Raw genomic sequence first — 21,516 nt, forward strand, 5'->3', positions numbered from 1 at the left:
AAAATTATAAGACGTGATAAGATAAACGTGTCTTTCTATATTTTCATCCTAGTTATCTATTAAGAATGTTATGAATTGTATATAGTAGCACATGAACGCTGGTTGAAATTTAAATAACTGCTTTAAAGCATGTTACTTATATTGTTTAAATTCAAAAACTTTAAAGGCGAAATCCAATGAGATAAACAATATATTAGTAACATTGTTATTATATTAACCTGAAATTAATCACAAATAACTCTGGTCATCTGTATACAAAATTTGTTCCACAATAAATTGTAAAAGTGTGGATCGAACCTTTAAGTTTTATTTCTTCAAGTATAATCTTGCCCATTCCAGTGACTTAGTGGTAAATCTGAAGAATTCTAACTTTAATCCTGCTATAATCTACCACTAGTGGGTTCAAAATAGATAGCCCATTGTGTTGTCTTTTACTTAACAAAACAACTAAACATTTTTTTATATTGAATCTCAAGTGATTGATCGAAATAAGAGCGCGTTGTATGTCTGCTATTTGTATTTAGCATTTGAAATTTTTTATCGAGTACAACCACTCACATTCTGACATTCACGTACTACAGATCATTGTTTTTAGGTGTCGTTATTCAGAGTCCCAAATTTTCTTTGTCGGTGATACGTTATTTGTGTGTATTTGTCTCAACTTGTGCTAAGAAAATAAAAAAAAAAAACTAATTTAAATCACCCATATTGCTGAACTATTATTGATCATGAATGGCGACACTTGGGCTAAGTGGCCATATTGGAAACCGTAAGATTCACGCACAGCCACCTATAATTTAGAACCACTGACCAGGGTTAAGGCAGTAAGTAGGATTTGCTTTTATACGGCTAGTCTTAAGTGAAAAATGAAACTGATTTAAACTTTGATGAAACACCCATTATTTAAACTGTAAACCATATTACATAGCATAATGAAGAACCTTGAACCTTTCTTTCCGCAATTTGAAACTTTAACCACTAAGACACAATATTTTTTGTGTTGTTTTTTTTGTTATATAATGTCATTCTAAAGGTTTTAGTAACATCTGTTTTATAGAGTTTCATTCGCTTAACCGTACCAACATCATTAGAATCATATGTTTTCCGTATATGATGGGTCAAAAATATTCCGTAACATTAAAAAGCTATTATAGAAATTATTAAACATCCACAAAAATATTATTTTCAGACTCTTTAAAAATGTTTCTAAACGTAAAACAATAGTTGTAACACAAGTAAAAAAATTTTATAATGTGAGCGACAGGAAAAAAAACACTTTTTGTTCCAAATCTAAGAAAATCTCAGAATACGGAGTATTATTTTCACCCATTCATGAATTTACAATAATTTTTTTTCAATTAATTACGTTTATACACTAATACGAGGAACAACGTCAAAAAATTTATGATGTTTAGAAATGTTAAAATATTCGGATAACATTGAACACTGGAGGGCATTATGACCAAAAAACTGGTTTTTTCAAACATGGCCAGCTGGTTAAGGCACTCGACTCGCAATCCAAGGATCACGGGTTCGAATCCCTGCTACACCAAACCCAAACATGCTCGCCCTTTCAACCGTGGGGGCGTTATAATGCGACGGTCAATCCATATCACTATTCGTTGGTAAAAAAGTAGCCAAAGAGTTGGCGGTGGGTGATGATGACTAGTTGTCTTCCCTCTAGTCTTACACTGCTGAATTAGGGACGGCTAGCGCAGATAGCTTTTGAGTAGCTTTGCGCGAAATTCAAAACAAACCAAACCAGCTGTTCAGTTTCGGTGTCATCTTTTAATTTTTTTTTTAACTTAGATTAAAAAATTAATTAACACGGAATAAGCCGTAACAGACTGAGCTAGATGCAAAAGACGCTTAACCTGATAAAATTCTAAATTAGATTTAGAAAGTTTTATACAATGAAATTGCTTGAACTAAATTGTTATATTAAGCGTCTCTTTGACATTTCATCACAGCATACTGTTAAGCCTTGGGGTTAAAACTCATTCTCCGAAATAAATTAGGCGCGCATGCGCATTTAGACAGTAAGGTCAGTATGCATTTTCATGACAGACAAAAACTGAATATTACTATAACAAATTGTGATGTAGAAAAGTAAAATTATTTTAAAAAATGTCATACATTAATGAGGTCAAGTTTGCCTGAACCAAGTAATTAGCTGTAAATAAGGAAACAATAAAACTACAACGATTAGAATATAATGAATAATCAGTTTGGTGCCCTCGATATTTTCAACTTAAGAAAAAAATAAAAAACATAGACATTACTTTTTATAAAATTTATTGACGTTAAGTGGATAAACATTTGATTATTTGTTTTGTATTTCTTATAGGAAAGCCACATCGGGCTATCTGCTGAGCCCACCGAGGGGAATCGAACCCCTGATTTTAACGTTGTAAATCCGTAGACTTATCGCTCTACTAGCGGGTGGATATTTGTTTTAAGCTTCGCGCAAAGCCACACAAGGGTTATCTGCATTAGCTATCTCCAATTTAGCAGTGTAAGACTAGAGTAAAGACAATTAGTCATAACCACCCACTGACAACTCCTTGGCTATCTTTTACCAACAAATAGTGGGATTGAACGTCACATTATAACGCCTCCATGGCTGAAAGGGTGAACATGTTTGGTATAACGGGGATTCGAACCAGTAACACCCGACTGAGATAGATAAACGGCACTACAGCATAAACTATCAACAGAAAGCAGAGTGTCTGAGAAATCAGTACATACTGCGAATATTGATAGAAATAAAGAGCCTCGTGTGGCTACATAATATTACAGTCAAAATGTCGATAAGAAAAGCTATTTACCTCACCGCTCGTACTACTGGAGTGTCCAAACTGAGAGTAGAGAACTATCACCTGGAAAGGCATCCAACAGCAAACAAAGGCAACCAACACTACCGCAACAAGCTTGATAACCTGAGGTGGGAAATGAAACTAGATGAATTATGGAAAACCCAGCTGTTACTGAATTTCTTTCCACTCTTGGTTTACTGTACTTCTTGAAGATTGTTGAGTCAGAAAAGGGGAGAATAAAAAATTGCTATATAAACATAAATATTTTTGTTGCATCTATTCGTATTTTTAATTTAATAGAAAACATCGTAATTACTTGAGAAAAGTAAATCTAAAAATATGTTATTTTATCAGCAGAATATTAAATCTTTAGATTTTTAATATTATTGTTTGTCTCTTTCTTTTTATTCTGCTATTTTTGCTCTTACAGAAATATCCACAGTAAAACTACGTCTAATTTCTAACGCTCCACCGCATGGTAATAATTCTTTTACTTTACCCCATGGTAACTAGTATTCTATATAACTTCTATATAAAACGTTATCATGTAAGTTGATTTCATGACAATAAAACAATTATTCTTTTTAATCTAACATTAAGTATGTTACTTTCTGAAGCTTCAGTGATAGAGCTACCGTCTTTAATGTTTATCTCTAAGTTATTCTGATTTTCACTGAGAATGAGAGTTGATTTTGTCGTAAAGCAATTGAATATAGCCTCCCCTCTCTCAGTGGCACAGTGAAATATCTGCGGACTCTCACCGTTAAAAACAGGGCTTCGATATCCGTGGTGGTCAGAGTAACTTATTGTTGTCCAACAACAACCTATGAAGTAAAATATTACCTACGAATGACTAGGAAATGGAACATCCAAACCGAAAAAAAATACTGACATATATTTTTCCGGGGTTACTTGTATGAGTAACGCAGGCTTAGTAAAATAATCTAGCAATATCAGTATCCTACTCAAATAAGATTTGCGGCCTTATTATTAACGCACGACACGTTGTACAACTTTTAATGACCAATCATCATGGTTCTTAAACTAATTATGATTTCAATTACACTAAAAAAATAAATCAGTTTCTAAGAATATTTTCAAACATTTCTTAGTAACGTTTTAACCTTTGAAAGGAACCCGCGGGCAGTAATGTAAAATAAATATAATTCAATTCATCAACAATTCTTCAGTTATATATTAGTACGTAGTTTCATCTCTAGTAATAGTTGGCAAGTTGCATAAATTATATAATTTTCTGCAGAACATTTAAACTTCGTAGCAAATAGGTTGGAATTTCTTGTTGATTTAATTTAATTTGTAATTAACTGTAAAACTAAATACATTAAGGTTATAAATTAAGCATGTCACTGTAGAATCAGTCCAAAATACTCCTTTTGAAGTGACAGTAACATCTAAAATCAAGATCCATAGTATGTTGAGCAAAATGTAAAAGGCATAAAAGATACTATAATATTACCAGTAGCTCATATCTTCGAACAGACCCTACGACACCTTTTTACCATTTGATAATTTTCCAAATAACTCATACGCAAATATGCACACTGAATTCTGCCTTTAAACGTAACCATGAGATCATTAAGATTTTGAACATAGTATTTCAGATGCGCTTTAATCCGATAAATGAGACTTTAATATCAAGATATTATTGTCAGAGATATTTACAGGTATACACAAAACAAATAATACTGAATATAGGAAATCAGAAAGTTACTGTACTTTGAAAAATGTGCTACAAATTACCTTTTTCTTGGCTCGATGTTGAACACTAATATTAGCCAAGTTTCTCTCGCCAGGAAGTTTGCTTATCCAAAGCTTCCACACGATCAAGAAATATGCAGAAGCCATTATGACGACAGGTAGAAAGAATAGAGTGATGGTAACAAAGGTGTAATACAGCTGTTTGGAAGGATAGCTAGTCACACACAACTGAAGTTCCGCATCGAACTCGGATTTACGGGGCCAACTTTCACCGCAGTGTGATTCCAGGAAGTCCTTCCACTGGAAGAGAAAGTTAGTAGATTATATTGACATATATTTTTCCGGGGTTACTTGTATGAGTAACGCAGGCTTAGTAAAAATAATCTAGCAATATCAGTATCCTACTCAAATAAGATTTGCGGCCTTATTATTAACGCACGACACGTTAATAATCCGTGTCTGATTCCAAGGAAAAGACCTTGGAATGCTCTTCTCTTATGAAATGCATATATTATTTGCATCTCTTTTGTCTTTTCGTAGAAATATTTAATAAATATAGCTTTTATACACATTTCTAAGTTAAGAAACTTATCACGAACTATTCATAAAAATTTATGTATAATGAAAATCTGAAATATATTCTGTAAGTTAAAGTAAAGCAATCGTATAATTTAAAAGAGTATCATAAATGAAGCTATTAAACGTCAAATAGATAGGCGAGGAGTGTTTTTTATTGTCACTGTCTATCTTCTTTGACGTCCCAGCATAACCAGGTAGTTAAGGTGCCCGACTCGTAATCCGAGGGTTGCGGGTTCGAATACCCGTCACACCGTGGGGGCGCTATAATGTACGATCAATCCCGCTATTCGTTGGCAAAAGAGTAGCCCGAGAATTGGCGGTGAGTGTTGATGACTAGCTGCCTTCCCTCTAGTTTTGCACTGCTAAATTAGGAACGGCTAGCGTAGATAGCCCTTGTGTAGGTTTGCACGAAATTCAGAAAACAAACCTTCTTTTACAATTTCATTTTAGTAGGAATTATTCCCATCTTTAATATTAATCACAGATACTAACTGTTATGCTCGTGAACTGAAAGAAAGTGACATTTCTCTTGCAGACTAAAACAGATTAAAACAGACTTCTGTCGTTATTGGCAGCAAAATCTAAAGAGTCAAAGTGTGACAGGCCTAACTTAACAATTAGTACTGGAACAAATAGAACTATGATAAAACAAAACCACGCAATAATTATCACTATTATAACTCATCATGAATGGAATATTATAGCAATATCCAGAGCCTTCCTCAGGTTGCCGTTAAACAATGATTTCCTATTCTAATCTAACAAGGATAGATAAGATACATTAATCCAACATGGCGGTTTTCTATTATACTTCATCTAAATTTTGACATTCTAAGTATAAAGAGTTTTGACTCTCAGCACACACAGGTGCAATGAATGATTTATTTATTTGTCACCGTCCGTATATAATAACCAATCTTCTGGAGTTCCTAAGCAGGTTATATTTAGAGCTCCAATTAAAAGCTCAAGTGATGCACTAACGTTTTTCACTTTTGAACACGTTATTCACATTACAGTGGATTTAGGCATAAATATCTGGAATGAGTTGTCTTGAACACTCGCATCATAGATGCTGAAAAAATGCTTATTTCGTTTTTAAATATATTTACTCTTTTTCTTGTAATAGTTTTTTTTTATTTACTCTGACTGTCTGTACTAGTTACTAACACTACAGAATCCTACGAAGATACGTGCATAACAAAGGATTTTTACAAAAAATATAATAGATACATCATTAGTTGTGTTTCTTTTACCTAGTATATTTAGTAATGTAACGTGCATTACTGAAAGGAAGAAAACTATTAGCCTAAAGAAGTTAATAAGCAAACTGTTATCTAACATATTGTGTGAAATACATATTTTGTAAATAATATTTATAGGAAAAATATTGAACTAGGAAATTGTATACTTATGATATCACTTGATATTTTTATAGTTATATGATACAGTGCCTTTTAAAAGTATTCACGCCCACCAATAATGTCGCATTTTAATGTAATTCCAATATCATTTTTCTCTAATGAACTTGTTTTTATTCAAAACTCTAATGATCAAATTTAATATTGTTGTGTGTGAATGTCAGTAATACATACAAAATAATGTATAAACTGAAAGTTGTTTATTGCATGAGTATTCAGCCTTTTAAGTTAGTACTTAGTGGAAGAATCTTTGGCAGTAATTAATGCTGTAAGTCTTTTTCTGGTAGGTTTCTACCAACTTTGCAGAAAGGGGTGGAGTAACTTTGCAAAATTGTTTCAATTCCGAAAACTTCGTTGGGAATTATTGATGGGCTGCATGTAGTCTTTAAGTGTCGTCATAAATTTTCCATTGGTTCAACTCAGTTATTTGACTGGACCAACCCAGGATATTCACTTTTTTTCTTTTGGAGCTACTCCAGTGTAGCTTTGATTTTGTGCTTCGGGTCATTATACTGACGATAATGTGAATTTTTATCCAATTTTAGATACTTGACTAACTCAAGCAGGTTTTCCTTTAGAATTCGTCTGTACTGTGTATCATCCATCTTTCCATTAATCCTGAAAAACTTCCCAATCTCTCTTGATGAAAACCATCCCCACGACATAATGCTACCACATTATGCTTGACAGATGGAATGGTGTTGACTGGTTGATGTGCTTGCTTTGATTGGTTTGCGCCAAAAGTAACGTTTTGCATTTAGACCAAAAAGTTCCTATTTTTTTGTTTCTTCTGCCCATAAAATCACCTGACACTATCAAATACATGTTTTGTCGCAAACGTCATACGAGATTTAATATGATGTATTTCTTTCAGTACTGGCTTCTTTTTTTGTCGTTTCCCTTTACAGGCTAGATTTGTATAGAAACCGGAATATTGTCGATGTCTAAACATTGACTCCAATCTCAGACATGAATCTTTACAAATCGTTCCAAGTCACTGTTGACTTCACTGTGGCATCTCTAACCAGTTTTCTGCTTGTTAGGCTACTTAGTTTAGAATGGCAGCCTGATCGGGTTAGACATTTAGCGATATGAAGCACATTAAACTTCTTAATGGTGCATTTTCCTGTACTCAAAGGAATAATTAGTGACTTTTGACATTTTCTAGTAACCTTCCCCTAATCTGTGCTTTTATACAACTTTATCCTTAACTTGCTTGGTATGCTCTTTGATCTTCACGGTTGGTCTGTCGTATTGCTATGTGATTTGTGGCTTGAACAGATACATTTTTTCTGAAGTCAAGTTAAACCATTTTGATTAAACACAGATGGAGACCATTACGCAAATTTTGTGAGTTTTAAAACTAATATTTGCACCTGAACTTATTTAGAACTGCGGTAACTAAAGGGTTGAATATTTATGCAATTGATAATATCCTAATTATCTTTGAAAATATAACTTTCTTACACAATATCTCAATTTGTTTAGCTTTCTCAGTTTGGAGTGGGTTGTGTAGATTCTAAATATGAAGTCGCATTTGAAATTGTCACAATTGCATGCTCAGACGTCGGTAAACAAAAGGTGGAAATTTTGTAGGGTGGGTGAATTGTTTTACAAGGTTCTTGAATCTTTTAATATGTAAAATTATTCCCTTATATAAAACACTCTAATTAAACAGTTTATTTATTTCATTGAGAATGTTCTATTTTCTATAGTACTTGTGTTTCATTTAGAGAAAAACTGGTTCTAAGCTAAGTATTAAGAACACAAATAGTGAAGTTTTCAACATTTTGACATCACCAGCAAATTCAAATGAATTTTTAATCGGTCATGTGATTGTCAAAAATAAAGCAATGGTGTTATTTATTGAAACTAATCTTTAATTCAAATGAAAATGTTTACTGTTAACACTGTTGCAACTTTAAAGATAATTTTTTTAAAAAATCCTAGTTATTTCATTGTATAAACTTTTAAACCATGTGCGCTACTTACTTTATCACATGTGTTTGTTTTCTTACAGCAAAAGGCACATCGGGTTTTCTGTTGTATCCGTCGAGGGGAATCAAGCCCCTGATTTTAGCGTTGTAAATCCGTAGACTTACGGCTGTACCAGCAGTGGACTGATTAAATGTTACTTCTTTTAACTCACAGACATTTGCATCGTTATGGTTGCATTTAATTACTTTTAAGCATATGAATAGCACACAGATTTTAATCCTCAGACATTAATTAACTTTATGTAGATCACGTCGAAAAATATAAAAACAACATAGAATTAGTTCCTAAACTCACGCCGTATGTTTTCGTAGGATTTGAGTAAATGTTTGAGTAACAATTTTAAAGTCAGGAAAATGGTACCGAAAACGCTGCTTTTCTGAAGAATTTTGTAATTGTTATATATATATCGTACACAACAAACCTCTCTCGACCCTGTTTACAATTTTTTTAAAACATCTCGTAGCTATATACAAATATGTATAGATCTAAGTTACAAAAACATTTAATGAATGTTGAATGAAGAACCTTCCTGGCAGTCCTTTGTGACAGTTGGCTCTTTATGAGTTCCATTTCTATAATGATGTTTATACTAAAAAGAACATGTTTTAAAGAAATCCAGAAGATCGTTTCGTATATACAGTTATACACTCACAAACCCCTTAAAATAGATTTCAATGGGAAAGTTTTATAAATGTAGAGAAAGTGTTCCTTAGATATTAATTTTGAATAAAGTATTTCATTACTCACAGTTTAACCAGTTAATGTTTGTTTGTTTTTGAATTTTCGTGCAAAGCTACTCGAGGGCTATCTGCGTTAGCCGTCCCTAATTTTGCAGTGTAAGGCTAGAGGTAAGGCAGCTAGTCATTACCACCCACCGCCAACTCTTGGGCTACATTTTTACCAATGAATAGCGGGATTGACTGTCACATTATAACGTTCCTACGGCTGAAAGGGCGAGCATGTGCGACCGGGATTCGGACCCGCGACCCTCAGGTTACGAGTCGAATGCCTTAACCCAACTGGCCATGCCGGGCCTAGGAGTTAATAAAGCTACTTGTTAAACATGTTCGTGTCCCTAATGTGGCGTATAGTTTAAATATATATCCTAGAAACTACACATGTTTGAGTTTCACACTCATTACAACTCGACTTTTTGATGTGTTGTGTTTCATTTTTTTAAAAAACGTTTTGAGAGTCATTGAAAAAAAAATGCAATGTACGTGCTTGCGTTTCTTCCTATACTCAGAGTAGCAAAATCTAAGTACATTATACAGGAAACAATATTGATTTGTAACAGCATTTGTTTGTACAGTAATATTTTCTAGTATTTCTCTTTTTTCGGTGCATTAAACTTTTCTGGACAAACAACTAGAAGTTTGAAATGAGCCCTCAACAGACTGCATGTGTCACATGAACATTAAATCGTGTAATACTAAATCTGTATCAACATACTTCGATTGTACTCTGATAAAACATAAGCTAGTATCATATTTAATTTAAACGCTGAATAAATAATTTATGTGGCATAAACGCTCCCAGCAGTCAACTTCATAGTTTACAAAAATTATAATTATTAAAACAGTAGTTTATTTTGCAGGGATAAGTACTGAATACAGTCAAAGATAGTCAAGGAAAGTTAGTTCTGAGGATAGGAATCAAACATAACTATAGTTATTGTGAAGTTAAATAACCCAAAATGAAACCCAAAGTATTTTGTTGTCAAGACAAGTATACAATATAACAATAGTCATAGTAAAAGAAATATTGTTGCTTTTATCAATATCAAACAAAACGATATTCAAGAAAAAACTTTTTATGATGATGAATATCAAACAAAACAACACACAAGGATATCTGATTGTGATGATGAATATCAAACAAAACAACACACAAGGATATCTGATTGTGGTGATGAATATCACACACAATGACAGTCGTGAAAATCTTATTGTTATGATAAATGTCAAATATAATAATATAATAGTCAAGGAAATTACGTATCCAATAACACAACTGTAAAGAAACATTTGTTGTCGTGATAAATATCAGACATTACTATAATCATGGTAAACTCGTTGTCGTGACACATACCAAACATAACGATAGCAAAGAAGTCTTGTGGAAATGAATATCAAACATATTGTTAGTCACTGAAATTTTATTCTAGAGTCAGGTATTCAACGTAACGATAGTCAAGGATAATGTTAGTTGTGATGAAGGTCAGGCATTACGATAGTTAAGGAAAATTAACATTTCTTTTTTCTGGTGTGGAATATCAAACATAACCAGAGTAAAGGAAATTTTATTGTAGAGATACATGTTCAATCTGATTTTAGTGATGAAGTTCAAGCATAACGATTCTAAAATTATTGTTGTTCTTTCTGATAATGAATATTATTCGTAACGAGATTAGGTTAGGTTAGTTCAGCTAGTTTAAGTTAGAAAATATTATTTCCAATTATCCAGAAAAACGATTGTCAGTTTTTTTTCTAAGTTTGAAATTAAGCACAATGGGCTATCTTTGCTCTGCCCAACGTGAGCGTTTCTAGCGTTTCAAGTGTGCAGACGCTGTGCTACTGAGGTGCTGATGAGTTTGAAACATAACAATCGCTTTGCAAAGATCAATATCTTAAAACAACTATAATAAAGTAAATCTTGTGATAACAAATACCAAACACGAAAATAGTTATGTTAATATACACAAGGAAAGTTTATTGTCAGGAGAACCATGCAATGTGACTAAAGTCAACGAAATTTTGTTGTAGAGATGAATACGAAACGAAAGTATAAGTAATTTTGTTGGGGTGATGAATATCAAACGTAACGGGAGTTAAGAAAATCATATTATAGTTTTAAATGTCAAATATCTTATACGACAAGTTTGTACCTCACAAACAGCACTTGGGTTTATCCACCAAAATATATTTCACACACGTAATTGAACTCTAGTAAAAGTTATTTGTTAGTGTATTTTCTTAATAAAATTTATTCCAGTGTATTTATTAGTTATTTACGGTGACACAAATATACAATCATTGTCGACGGTATGATGCAATAATGTATTTATATTGACCTATTAAATGTTCGAAGTCTTACCTGTAGGGAATAGAACCGCCTATAGATTAGAAATGGGATCGAAACCATCAAAGATATACACCAAATACTGGTTATGACTAATCCAGTCCGTCGCTTAGTGATTCGCGCGTGTAGTGGGAACATGATGGCGACGAAGCGGTCACACGCAATGGCCGATAGAGAGAGAACACTGCTTGTCAGGCATGTCACTAATGGGAAACACACAAAACAAAATTCAAAGTGCATATGAATAGCTAGTGTAAACATGAATATTTGGTTAATTGTTAGATTCATTCCTCTGTTTTTTTACACAACTCTATTTGCGTTATACCAAAACCAAACGACAGAGAATAAGGACATCTACAGAATAGAAAAAAAACACACAGAAAACAGAATGATTATTACTAATGCGTGTAGCCTGTATTAGAACCTTGAAATATAACAAATTAATAAAAATATAAGATTTAAATAAGATATAATTAATAATGATTAGATAGTTTAATATACTGATTTAAAATTCTCTGGCGGTCTTTATTCAAGTATATTTCTTGTTTGATACGCTTTAATAATCCAGCATTTAAATTCGTGGATCAATTTCGCCTCTCAGTAATCATTGTATGACCCCTTAACCACAACGTGAACTTGTATTAACGTTTTAATATCAGGAAAAAAATATGAATTTTATTTAAATGATGACGAAGGGCTGTCCCTGGGATATAGCTTTTAGTTTTGAAGCTAGTGAGGTAGTTCAAATTCGAGAGATATCCCAAAATATTCCAAGCACTTGATGTTGTGGATGTATTAAAAGAGAGGCACTCAATTCCTTAGTGTAGATAATGGATTGTAAAGTGTTATTGACTGGCTGCCTTTCTTCTGTTCAAGAGCTCGAGATTACGAACTTCATCAGATAGATTTATTAGATTTTTCATAGATATAAAACACAGTTACTAGTACTTTATTCGAAACACGTATATTTGACAATTTCTCAAAATAAAAAGATTTTAGTGCACACCTATTTTATCAAGAAAAAACTAAACAGCTTCAGCTTGTCTTTTAAGAATTTGTTGTTTTTTTTTGTTTTTTCCTTTGGATAATGAGATAAACTAATGAAACTATTACGTACTTAAAGTTCGTGTGTTAAAAAAATACGATATAATTTTCTTATCACTTTTTATGGAAACATTGAAGTAAAGGATCGTGAAATATTTAACATATGATCCAGATTGTTACAACTTCAAAAATAATAAATATTTTTCGCTTTTATATTTGAGGCTGTGTTTAACCACTCTATCACGTTATGGCACAAAAGCTATAACGCTCTTTTAAAGTCAGATTCTTCTGTTACGTATTTTACATCCAGAATTAACCATAATTGAACAATTTATTAATTTATTAAGTGATGTTTTACTTAACTAAAATAAACCATTCGTCTTAAAAGTGAGACGAATAATAAAGTGTAATTTACTTATTTGTTATTAGTTTTCTCCTTTATTTTATTAATATATTTGTGTAGAAGAGTTTACGTCGGTAGGCTCAACACAATTAGCTCACGACCTCAAGTGAGACCTGGGGTAAGCCTTAGTTGTATACAGGTTTAACGGCAGATGGCGATGTTTAAGTATTTAGAAAAAGCTAACATAGGCACGTTCTGCCAGTTTCAGATGTCATGGCAACCCTTAAAGAACGACTGCAGACAATAATAATTCGATTTCAGATATTCTGTTAATAATCTGTATTCTATCAAATACGCTGCGTATTTTCTTTTACTAAAGTCAATTCTGTCTCGAGGATTATCAGTATTATTTATGTACAGTTATAATTTATAAAAAAAATAAAGTGAATTAAATGAAAAAGTAAACCTTAAGGGATAGGAAAGTAGTTAAGAAATTGTATTTTAGTAACAAATTCGTTACTAATATTTAATAAAGTATTTTTTTAAATCGTTAAGTGTATTTAAAACAATAGTTTATAATATTTTAATTCTTTAAATAAGCTAAGTAGCATGGCAGAAACTACAAACAAACAGCTGATAATGATAAAATTATTCTTATGATAAAATATATCATATGAGAATAAAAAAATAGTGCGTTAGGTGGAAATAGTCCTTTTAGAGTACAGAAGACGAATAATTTTATAACAACGGTAATACAAACTATCATTAATTGAAATCATTATGCAAAGAAAATACACTGAAGTTTCAACATTTAAATGAAATATTCTGTGATAAAACTCTCAGATGATCAACTCGTTTTTATACCGTTCATTAGAAGTAAAGTACTGGTCAAAATAATAGGCGAAATCATATATTTTTCTCTATAAAAATACACTGGGGACCACAGCATAATTTAGTTGAATTATTTCTAGGATTTAAGTTATATTTATTAATATTATTTTGCGTGACTTATATCTTATTATGGACCTTGTAATCAAGGAGATAATGAACATATAAGCAACTTGGTGTTAAATAACGCGGAAAAGTGTGTTCAAAAAATCCGAATGGATCTAAACGCACCTCGTCAGAAAATTATTAGGGTTAAACAAAATATACAAATAATACATTAAATGCTCACATACACTAAAAATATTAGACTAAGTGTAACAAAACATTATTAATAAAGTTGGTGTGTATTTTGTGAGAAAATTTCTAGGAATAAAACACATCTTTACCCGAAAAGAAAGAGAGTGATAAGGTTGACACTATGCACTGAAGTAATGATTCCAAGTCGTATTTTGTAATGTGTTTTCAGACGCTAAATATGTCGTGCAAACAGTTCTTTCAGTAACAAAATTCCGTATTTTATCAACACTGTTCTGCATTAAGACAGGAAGTACAGGTACAAGGCTGCCCTGGCTGTTTATGCAAATTGTAATTAATTATAAAGATGCACAGAAACTTCTGAAACTATTTGTTTGCATGCATATGCTGAAAACTTCTCATTTCAGATTCCATGACGAAGTTATAACTACATTACCTCTATGCAATGATCTCAATGGGTCATAGGCATTACTTTATAACGCAGCTTTTCTTTTGTCATAGCTAAAATGTTGTAAATTCAAATTATTGTCTTTAAAATTGTCCGTAGTTTAAGTAGATATATGACTGATATCATTCTTATGGAAAAGGTATGGAAGTTACTCGTAATTTACTGTTATGTAACGTAACGTTGCACATTTTGAAGATAACTTTAAAACGGTCTGTGGGAGGAATATATTTTGCATCCTCTGTTTCTAAACAATAACAAATAAGTGTTAAGGTTTTAGTGTTAAATTATTAGGGGCTTGACTGGTAAAGCTCAGAGAAGTAGACAGACAGATTGCTCAGTGCAAACTTCTAAGACTGTTAATACATAAGTTCAACATCTATAAGGTGACTTTTGAATTTATTTCACTGCGGTTGGTACAACAAAAATATTTTTTAGTTATGTTAAAGTATAAAGCTATATATTGTGCTATATATACAGCTAGTATTGAAATCCAATTTCTAGAGTTATTAGAAACACCCACCCACCCACACATAGCACTGATCCACTGAGAAGCTAAAGAATAAGAAATTTGAAGAAATATTGATTTAGTTATTTGCATTTTAGAAAAAAATACGTGTATATCAGAAAGCATTTTTAACCTCATCTCTTTGTTCAAAACTCATGGTCGGGTGAGTAGGGCGCTTCGCTCGCAATCAGCTGGTTACGAGTTCGAATCTCGACGCCACCAAACATCTTTGTCCTTTCAGCTGTGAGGGCGTTATAATGTGACAGTAAATCCATTTCTCTATTCGTTGGTAAACTAGCAGCTCAAGAGTTGGTGGTGGATGGATGGTAATGACCATCCTCTTTTCCTCGTGTCTGCTAAATTAGTGACGGCTAGCACGGATAAGCTTCGTGTAGTTTTGCTTGAAATTCAAAACAAACTTGCTTAAATACAAACCAAACAAACTTACATTCTACCCATCTTAAGAGCTCGGCAGTATAAGTCCGCAGACATGTCACTGTAAATACCTTGAAATGATTTCCCAACAGTAATCAATTCTGTAAGTAAATATCGACGTTAATTATCATAACCAATATTATCAGTTCCCTATTTTTCTTTGTTGATATATACAGGGAAAATGAATATTGATGATCATTTCAAATATGTCATCTCCATGTTAGGAGGCCTGGCATGGCCAGGAGATTAATGTTCTCGACTCGTAATTTGAGAGTCGCGGGTTTGAATTCCCGTCACATGAAACATGCTTGCCCTTTCAGCTGTGGGAGCGTTATAATGTGACGGTCACTCCCACTATTCGTTGGTAAAAGAGTAGCCCAAGAGTTGGCAATGGATGGTGATAACTAGCTGTCTTTTCTATATTCTTACACTGCTAAATTTGGGACGGATAACGCAGATAGCCCTCGTGTAGCCTCGTGCGAAATCCAAAAAACAAACAAACCATGTCAGGATTATGTAATTTACGAAAGCAGATGTTTATTGTGATTTATTTAATTATTGTATACCTAAAAAAAATCACAGAATATTACTATTTCATCCAATAACATTAAGAAAATGGTTCCGTACCTTGTATGGAATACCAGACAAAAGTTTGTTTTGTTTGTTTTGAATTTCGCGCAAAGCTATACAAGGACTATCTGCTCTAGCTGTCCCTAATATAACAGTGTCAGACCAGAGGAAAAGCAGCTGGTCATCACCATCCACCGCCAACTGTTGAGCTACTCTTTTTACCAACGAATAATGAGATTTACCGTCACATTATAACGCTCCCACGGCTGAAAGGGCGAGCATGTTTGGTGCGACGAGGATTCGAACCCGCGACCCTCAGATTACCATTCGAACGCCTTAACCCACCTGACCGTGCCGGGCCCCAGACAAAAGAAAATATAGACACGCGCTGAGACAGATACACAGAGCTGAATGAATTACTTAATGTCAGTTAATATCACTCTGTATATAAAAGTTGTTATCGTGCGGCTCAAGGGTTAGCGTACCGGAGTGTGGAGCACAATTTCCTCAGTTTCTGTTTCAGTATCGCCTAACACTAAATGGCTATTCGTACATTGTTGTCATGGGTAGTTTATAAAGGTGACGATTAACTCCTACTATTCGATCTGAAAAGAGTAGCCCAATAGCTGTCGATTTGTGGAATTAAAGCAACCTGTCCTCTAGTCTATCATTTCATTATTATGAATGCCGAGCGCAAATAGACCTTGTGTAGATTTGCACTAAGTCCATTAAACATACACACAGGCCTGCATTGAACGCAGATGTACTAAGCATGCATTTAATTAATAACTTTAAAAAATCCAAGGTAGTTATTAGTATTTCTAAATTAAATGAAAGTTTTTGAATGGATTGCTCAATTCTTCCCTAGATGAAATATTTCCCAGGATAAGTAATAACAGTAAAAGTAACCTTTTGTTAACCAACACATGACGTATTTCGTGAATGATTTAATATAACCTATGAATAAATAGTGTAGCAGTAGAAAGCCATAAAACATATATTTATTGTATCGACCACTGATGTTTGTTTTTTACCAATAAATAATATGGTATCAGTTCGTTGTTAAAACATACATCTCTGGAATATAAAGTCTTTCTACTATTATAAACAATTTCAACAGAACTGTGTAATGTAACTAAACTGTATTAATAAACAGAATGCTCTTGCAAAATGATGAATTATATTGCTATCATTAATATGCTAAGATTCAGATGTGTTATCTTATTTCATGTTTTAGTTGGCAATATATATTATTATTTTGCAAAATCCTAGGAGGGACGTTTCTTTCTTTCATTTTAATCTATTAAAATGTTCATACATGTATATATATATATACGATTACATTATTTCTGACGTCTGAAATATATGGATAGCACATCAACTCTCGAGAAAACATAGACAGAATTCTGACCTCCACACAAACACGATCCTCTTCTGGACATCCCTGAAGACAGAAGCTGATTGGCAACCGAAACTTGGTTCATCAAGTATCTAGTAATTAGTATCTAGGACAGCAGAACAGTAACTAAGGGGATTGTATACGCTGCTAACCATATTAATGATTACAAAGCCTACTACATTTATATGCAAAAACGGCTCGTTTGGGCTGAGAAAACACTTTACATAGAAGAGCGAACAACGTTTCGACCTTCTTCGGTCATCGTCAGGTTCACAAAGAAAGAGGTAACTGACCGGAAGCTGACCACATGTTTGAAAGGGGTTGTGTAACTGTGTGTCGAAATGTAGAGGGCGGTATTAGATGTTTGAATATATAATTTTATTTATTATATTAATATAGGTATAAAGGCGTTCCTTTATATTGGTTTATTTTGGGTTTAAGTTGTTGTATAAGTAAGGCTTCTTTAATTTTACGTTTGTTTATGTTTGTTTCTTTATTTAGTATTTGAGTGTTTTCTATGGTTATGTTGTGTTTATTTGACTTGCAGTGTTCGAAAACGTGTGAAGGTGACTTTTTATGTTCTTTGAATCTGGTTTCCATTTTCTACTTGTTTCTCAATATAGAAGTCGTGGCAGTTTTCACATTGTATTTTATAAATAATGTTGGTGTGGTGTTTGTCAGTGTAGTTTTACATAGTATAGACCTCAGTTTTGTGCCGGGTTTTGAATAAATTTGGTATTAATTGGAATGTCATATTTTGTTACTAATTTTTGCCAAATGTTGGTTATTTGTTTGCTGATGTCGGGAATATATGGTATACAGCAGTATATGGTTTCGTGGTTTTTTGATTCGTGAGCTGTATTTACTTTAGTTGGTTGATTTTGCTTTTTGTCTAGGTGTGTGCGTATAATGTTTTCTACGGTTTGTGGAGGAAACTTATTGATGTTGGTGAAGTATTGTTTTATTTTGTCTAATTCATCGTTAATTTTATCTGGTGAGCATAGTTTTATGGCTGTGTTTATTTGGTTTCTTAGTATGTTGAGTTTTTGTTTTGTTTCATGTGCTGAGTCCCAAGGAATGTATAGTCCAGTATGGGTGATTTTTCGGTGGATTTCTGTTTGAAATTGTGTATCAGTTCTTGTAATTTTGAGGTTAAGAAATGATATTTGATTGTTTTCTTCCTGTTCACATGTGAAGTTGATGTTGGGATGTATAGAGTTAATGTGATTGAAAAAATTAAGTATGTGTTCTGTAGATTTGAATCCCGCAACCGTGTCATCTACATATCTATACCAGTATAGAAATAAACCAATATAAAGGAACGCCTTTATACCTATATTAATATAATAAATAAAATTATATATTCAAACATCTAATACCGCCCTCTACATTTCGACACACAGTTACACAACCCCTTTCAAACATGTGGTCAGCTTCCGGTCAGTTACCTCTTTCTTTGTGAACCTGACGATGACCGAAGAAGGTCGAAACGTTGTTCGCTCTTCTATGTAAAGTGTTTTCTCAGCCCAAACGAGCCGTTTTTGCATATAAATTTCTCAACAAGTGGGTTTCTCGTCATCACTGATTATTGTTTCATCGCGGCGACTGTACGAGAAGTGTAAGTTTTGTGTTTTCTCAGTGTATTTGTACTTACCTGTTACCTGTTACCATTATGTCTGAACTAGCATACCGTACACCACTATTAACAGTACACGCTCACACGATCGTTAAGAAACTAAGGAATTTAAACCAACGAATTATTAATAGAAGAAATGACATTTATTTTATTCAACAATGTAGAAAAGAACAACTAACCCCTAATTTTGTAAAGGTAAAACTTTCAAAAAATTTTAATACATACACAAACATTATCCAAAATTTACAGAAAAAACTACTGAAAGCCATGTTGAGCACAAAATACAAAGAACTACATGACTTACAAAAACAAAAAATGAATCTAGACCATCAACTGGCATGCTGCATTAAACCAGAGATTTACGGACTTATACAACGAAACATAAACCAAATCAATACTAAAAACGACAGAGACAAAAAGATCTGCCACAACAAAAAACTAGAAAAACTAAGATGCAAACAACAGAAAAGACACCAAAACGACAAACCATTGACTAACCTCATAATTAACAGATCCGACCGTCAATTAAACACAGACGAGATACATCTACTTAACAAAGGACTCAACTTCGCTATAGCACCTAGGTACATTCCAACCATAGAAATCAAAACATGTTTAGAAGACCTAGCCAGGAGACTTGTGATACTTTCTACAGAGAACAAAAAACAAGGAAACAACCAAAACAACCAACAGAAAGAAGACAACTTAGATAATTTTATTGACATCCAACAGCCAACCTTCCCAGGTAAAATTACAAATTTATATTTTCCAGAAACACCTAAAACAACATCTTAAACGATTTTTTCAAAGAATTTTCTCACAAAACCATCAACATAATTTCAAAAACAGAAAACTGAAAACAACCTTACAAAATAGACATTAATTGCATAAAAAACCTAAAACAAGACAAAACATAAAAATTCTAAAAGCAGATAAAGGTAACGCTATAGTCATAATGAACACGAATGAATACATCCAAAAAATGAATAACATCCTATCAGACACGAACAAATTTAAACCAATACACACAAATCCAACAAAGACACACGAGACGCAACTGAACAAATTACTACTACAAATGAAAAAAAGCCAACACAATTTCACAAACACTTTATTCCTACCTACGTAAAACCGATTCACGCACACCACAAATATACGGCATCCCCAAACCTCATAAACCAGATTGTCCATTACGACCAATAATGTCCACATATGAATCGTTTAATTACAACCTTGGTAAATACATAGCATGGGCATTCTCCAAATATGTAACATCAGCCAGCTCATTTATCAAAGACTCTTTTAATTTCAAGTCTAATCTAAATCAACTTAATCATAAAGCCTTAATGGCCAGTTTCGATGTTATATCCCTCTTTACAGAAGTTCCAACCACTGAAGCCTGCAAGATAGCCTTAGAACTCTATATCCGAGACCCTAACCCAACTACAGAAATTCCCAGTAACCAGTTAGCAACCCTCATAGAATTCACCACGATAAAGACAAACTTCATGTTCAACAACCAAAACTATATACAAACAAACGGCCTAAGCATGGGCAACCCAGTATCACCAGTTCTAGCCAATATTTTATGACACAAGTTGAAACACAAGCAATTAACACAGCATTACATCCACCACTATACTGGTATAGATATGTAGATGACACGGTTGCGGGATTCAAATCTACAGAACACATACTTAATTTTTTCAATCACATTAACTCTATACATCCCAACATCAACTTCACATGTGAACAGGAAGAAAACAATCAAATATCATTTCTTAACCTCAAAATTACAAGAACTGATACACAATTTCAAACAGAAATCCACCGAAAAATCACCCATACTGGACTATACATTCCTTGGGACTCAGCACATGAAACAAAACAAAACTCAACATACTAAGAAACCAAATAAACACAGCCATAAAACTATGCTCACCAGATAAAATTAACGATGAATTAGACAAAATAAAACAATACTTCACCAACATCAATAAGTTTCCTCCACAAACCGTAGAAAACATTATACGCACACACCTAGACAAAAGCAAAATCAACCAACTAAAGTAAATACAGCTCACGAATCAAAAAAACCACGAAACCATATACTGCTGTATACCATATATTCCCGACATCAGCAAACAAATAACCAACATTTGGCAAAATTAGTAACAAAATATGACATTCCAATTAATACCAAATTTATTCAAAACCGGCACAAAACTGAGGTCTATACTATGTAAAACTACACTGACAAACACCACACCAACATTATTTATAAAATACAATGTGAAAACTGCCACGACTTCTATATTGAGAAACAAGTAGAAAATGGAAACCAGATTCAAAGAACATAAAAGTCACCTTCACACGTTTTCG

At 33.1% G+C, this 21,516-nt stretch overlaps 1 protein-coding gene across 1 annotated transcript in view; it reads right to left on the minus strand.

Moving 5' to 3' along the window:
* Positions 1-601: 601 nt before the first annotated feature.
* LOC143228332 (QRFP-like peptide receptor) overlaps positions 602-21,516 on the minus strand; it is a 29,640-nt gene continuing 8,725 nt past the window's right edge. The window contains exons 2-5 of the mRNA XM_076459601.1: positions 11,627-11,814; positions 4,578-4,835; positions 2,829-2,939; positions 602-667 (exon numbers count right to left, since the gene is read on the minus strand). Of these exons, the coding sequence (XP_076315716.1) occupies positions 602-667; positions 2,829-2,939; positions 4,578-4,835; positions 11,627-11,814 (623 nt within the window). The remainder of the gene's footprint in view (positions 668-2,828; positions 2,940-4,577; positions 4,836-11,626; positions 11,815-21,516) is intronic.

This window comes from Tachypleus tridentatus, chromosome 10 (assembly GCF_004210375.1).
Source record: "Tachypleus tridentatus isolate NWPU-2018 chromosome 10, ASM421037v1, whole genome shotgun sequence".
NCBI lineage: Eukaryota > Metazoa > Arthropoda > Merostomata > Xiphosura > Limulidae > Tachypleus > Tachypleus tridentatus.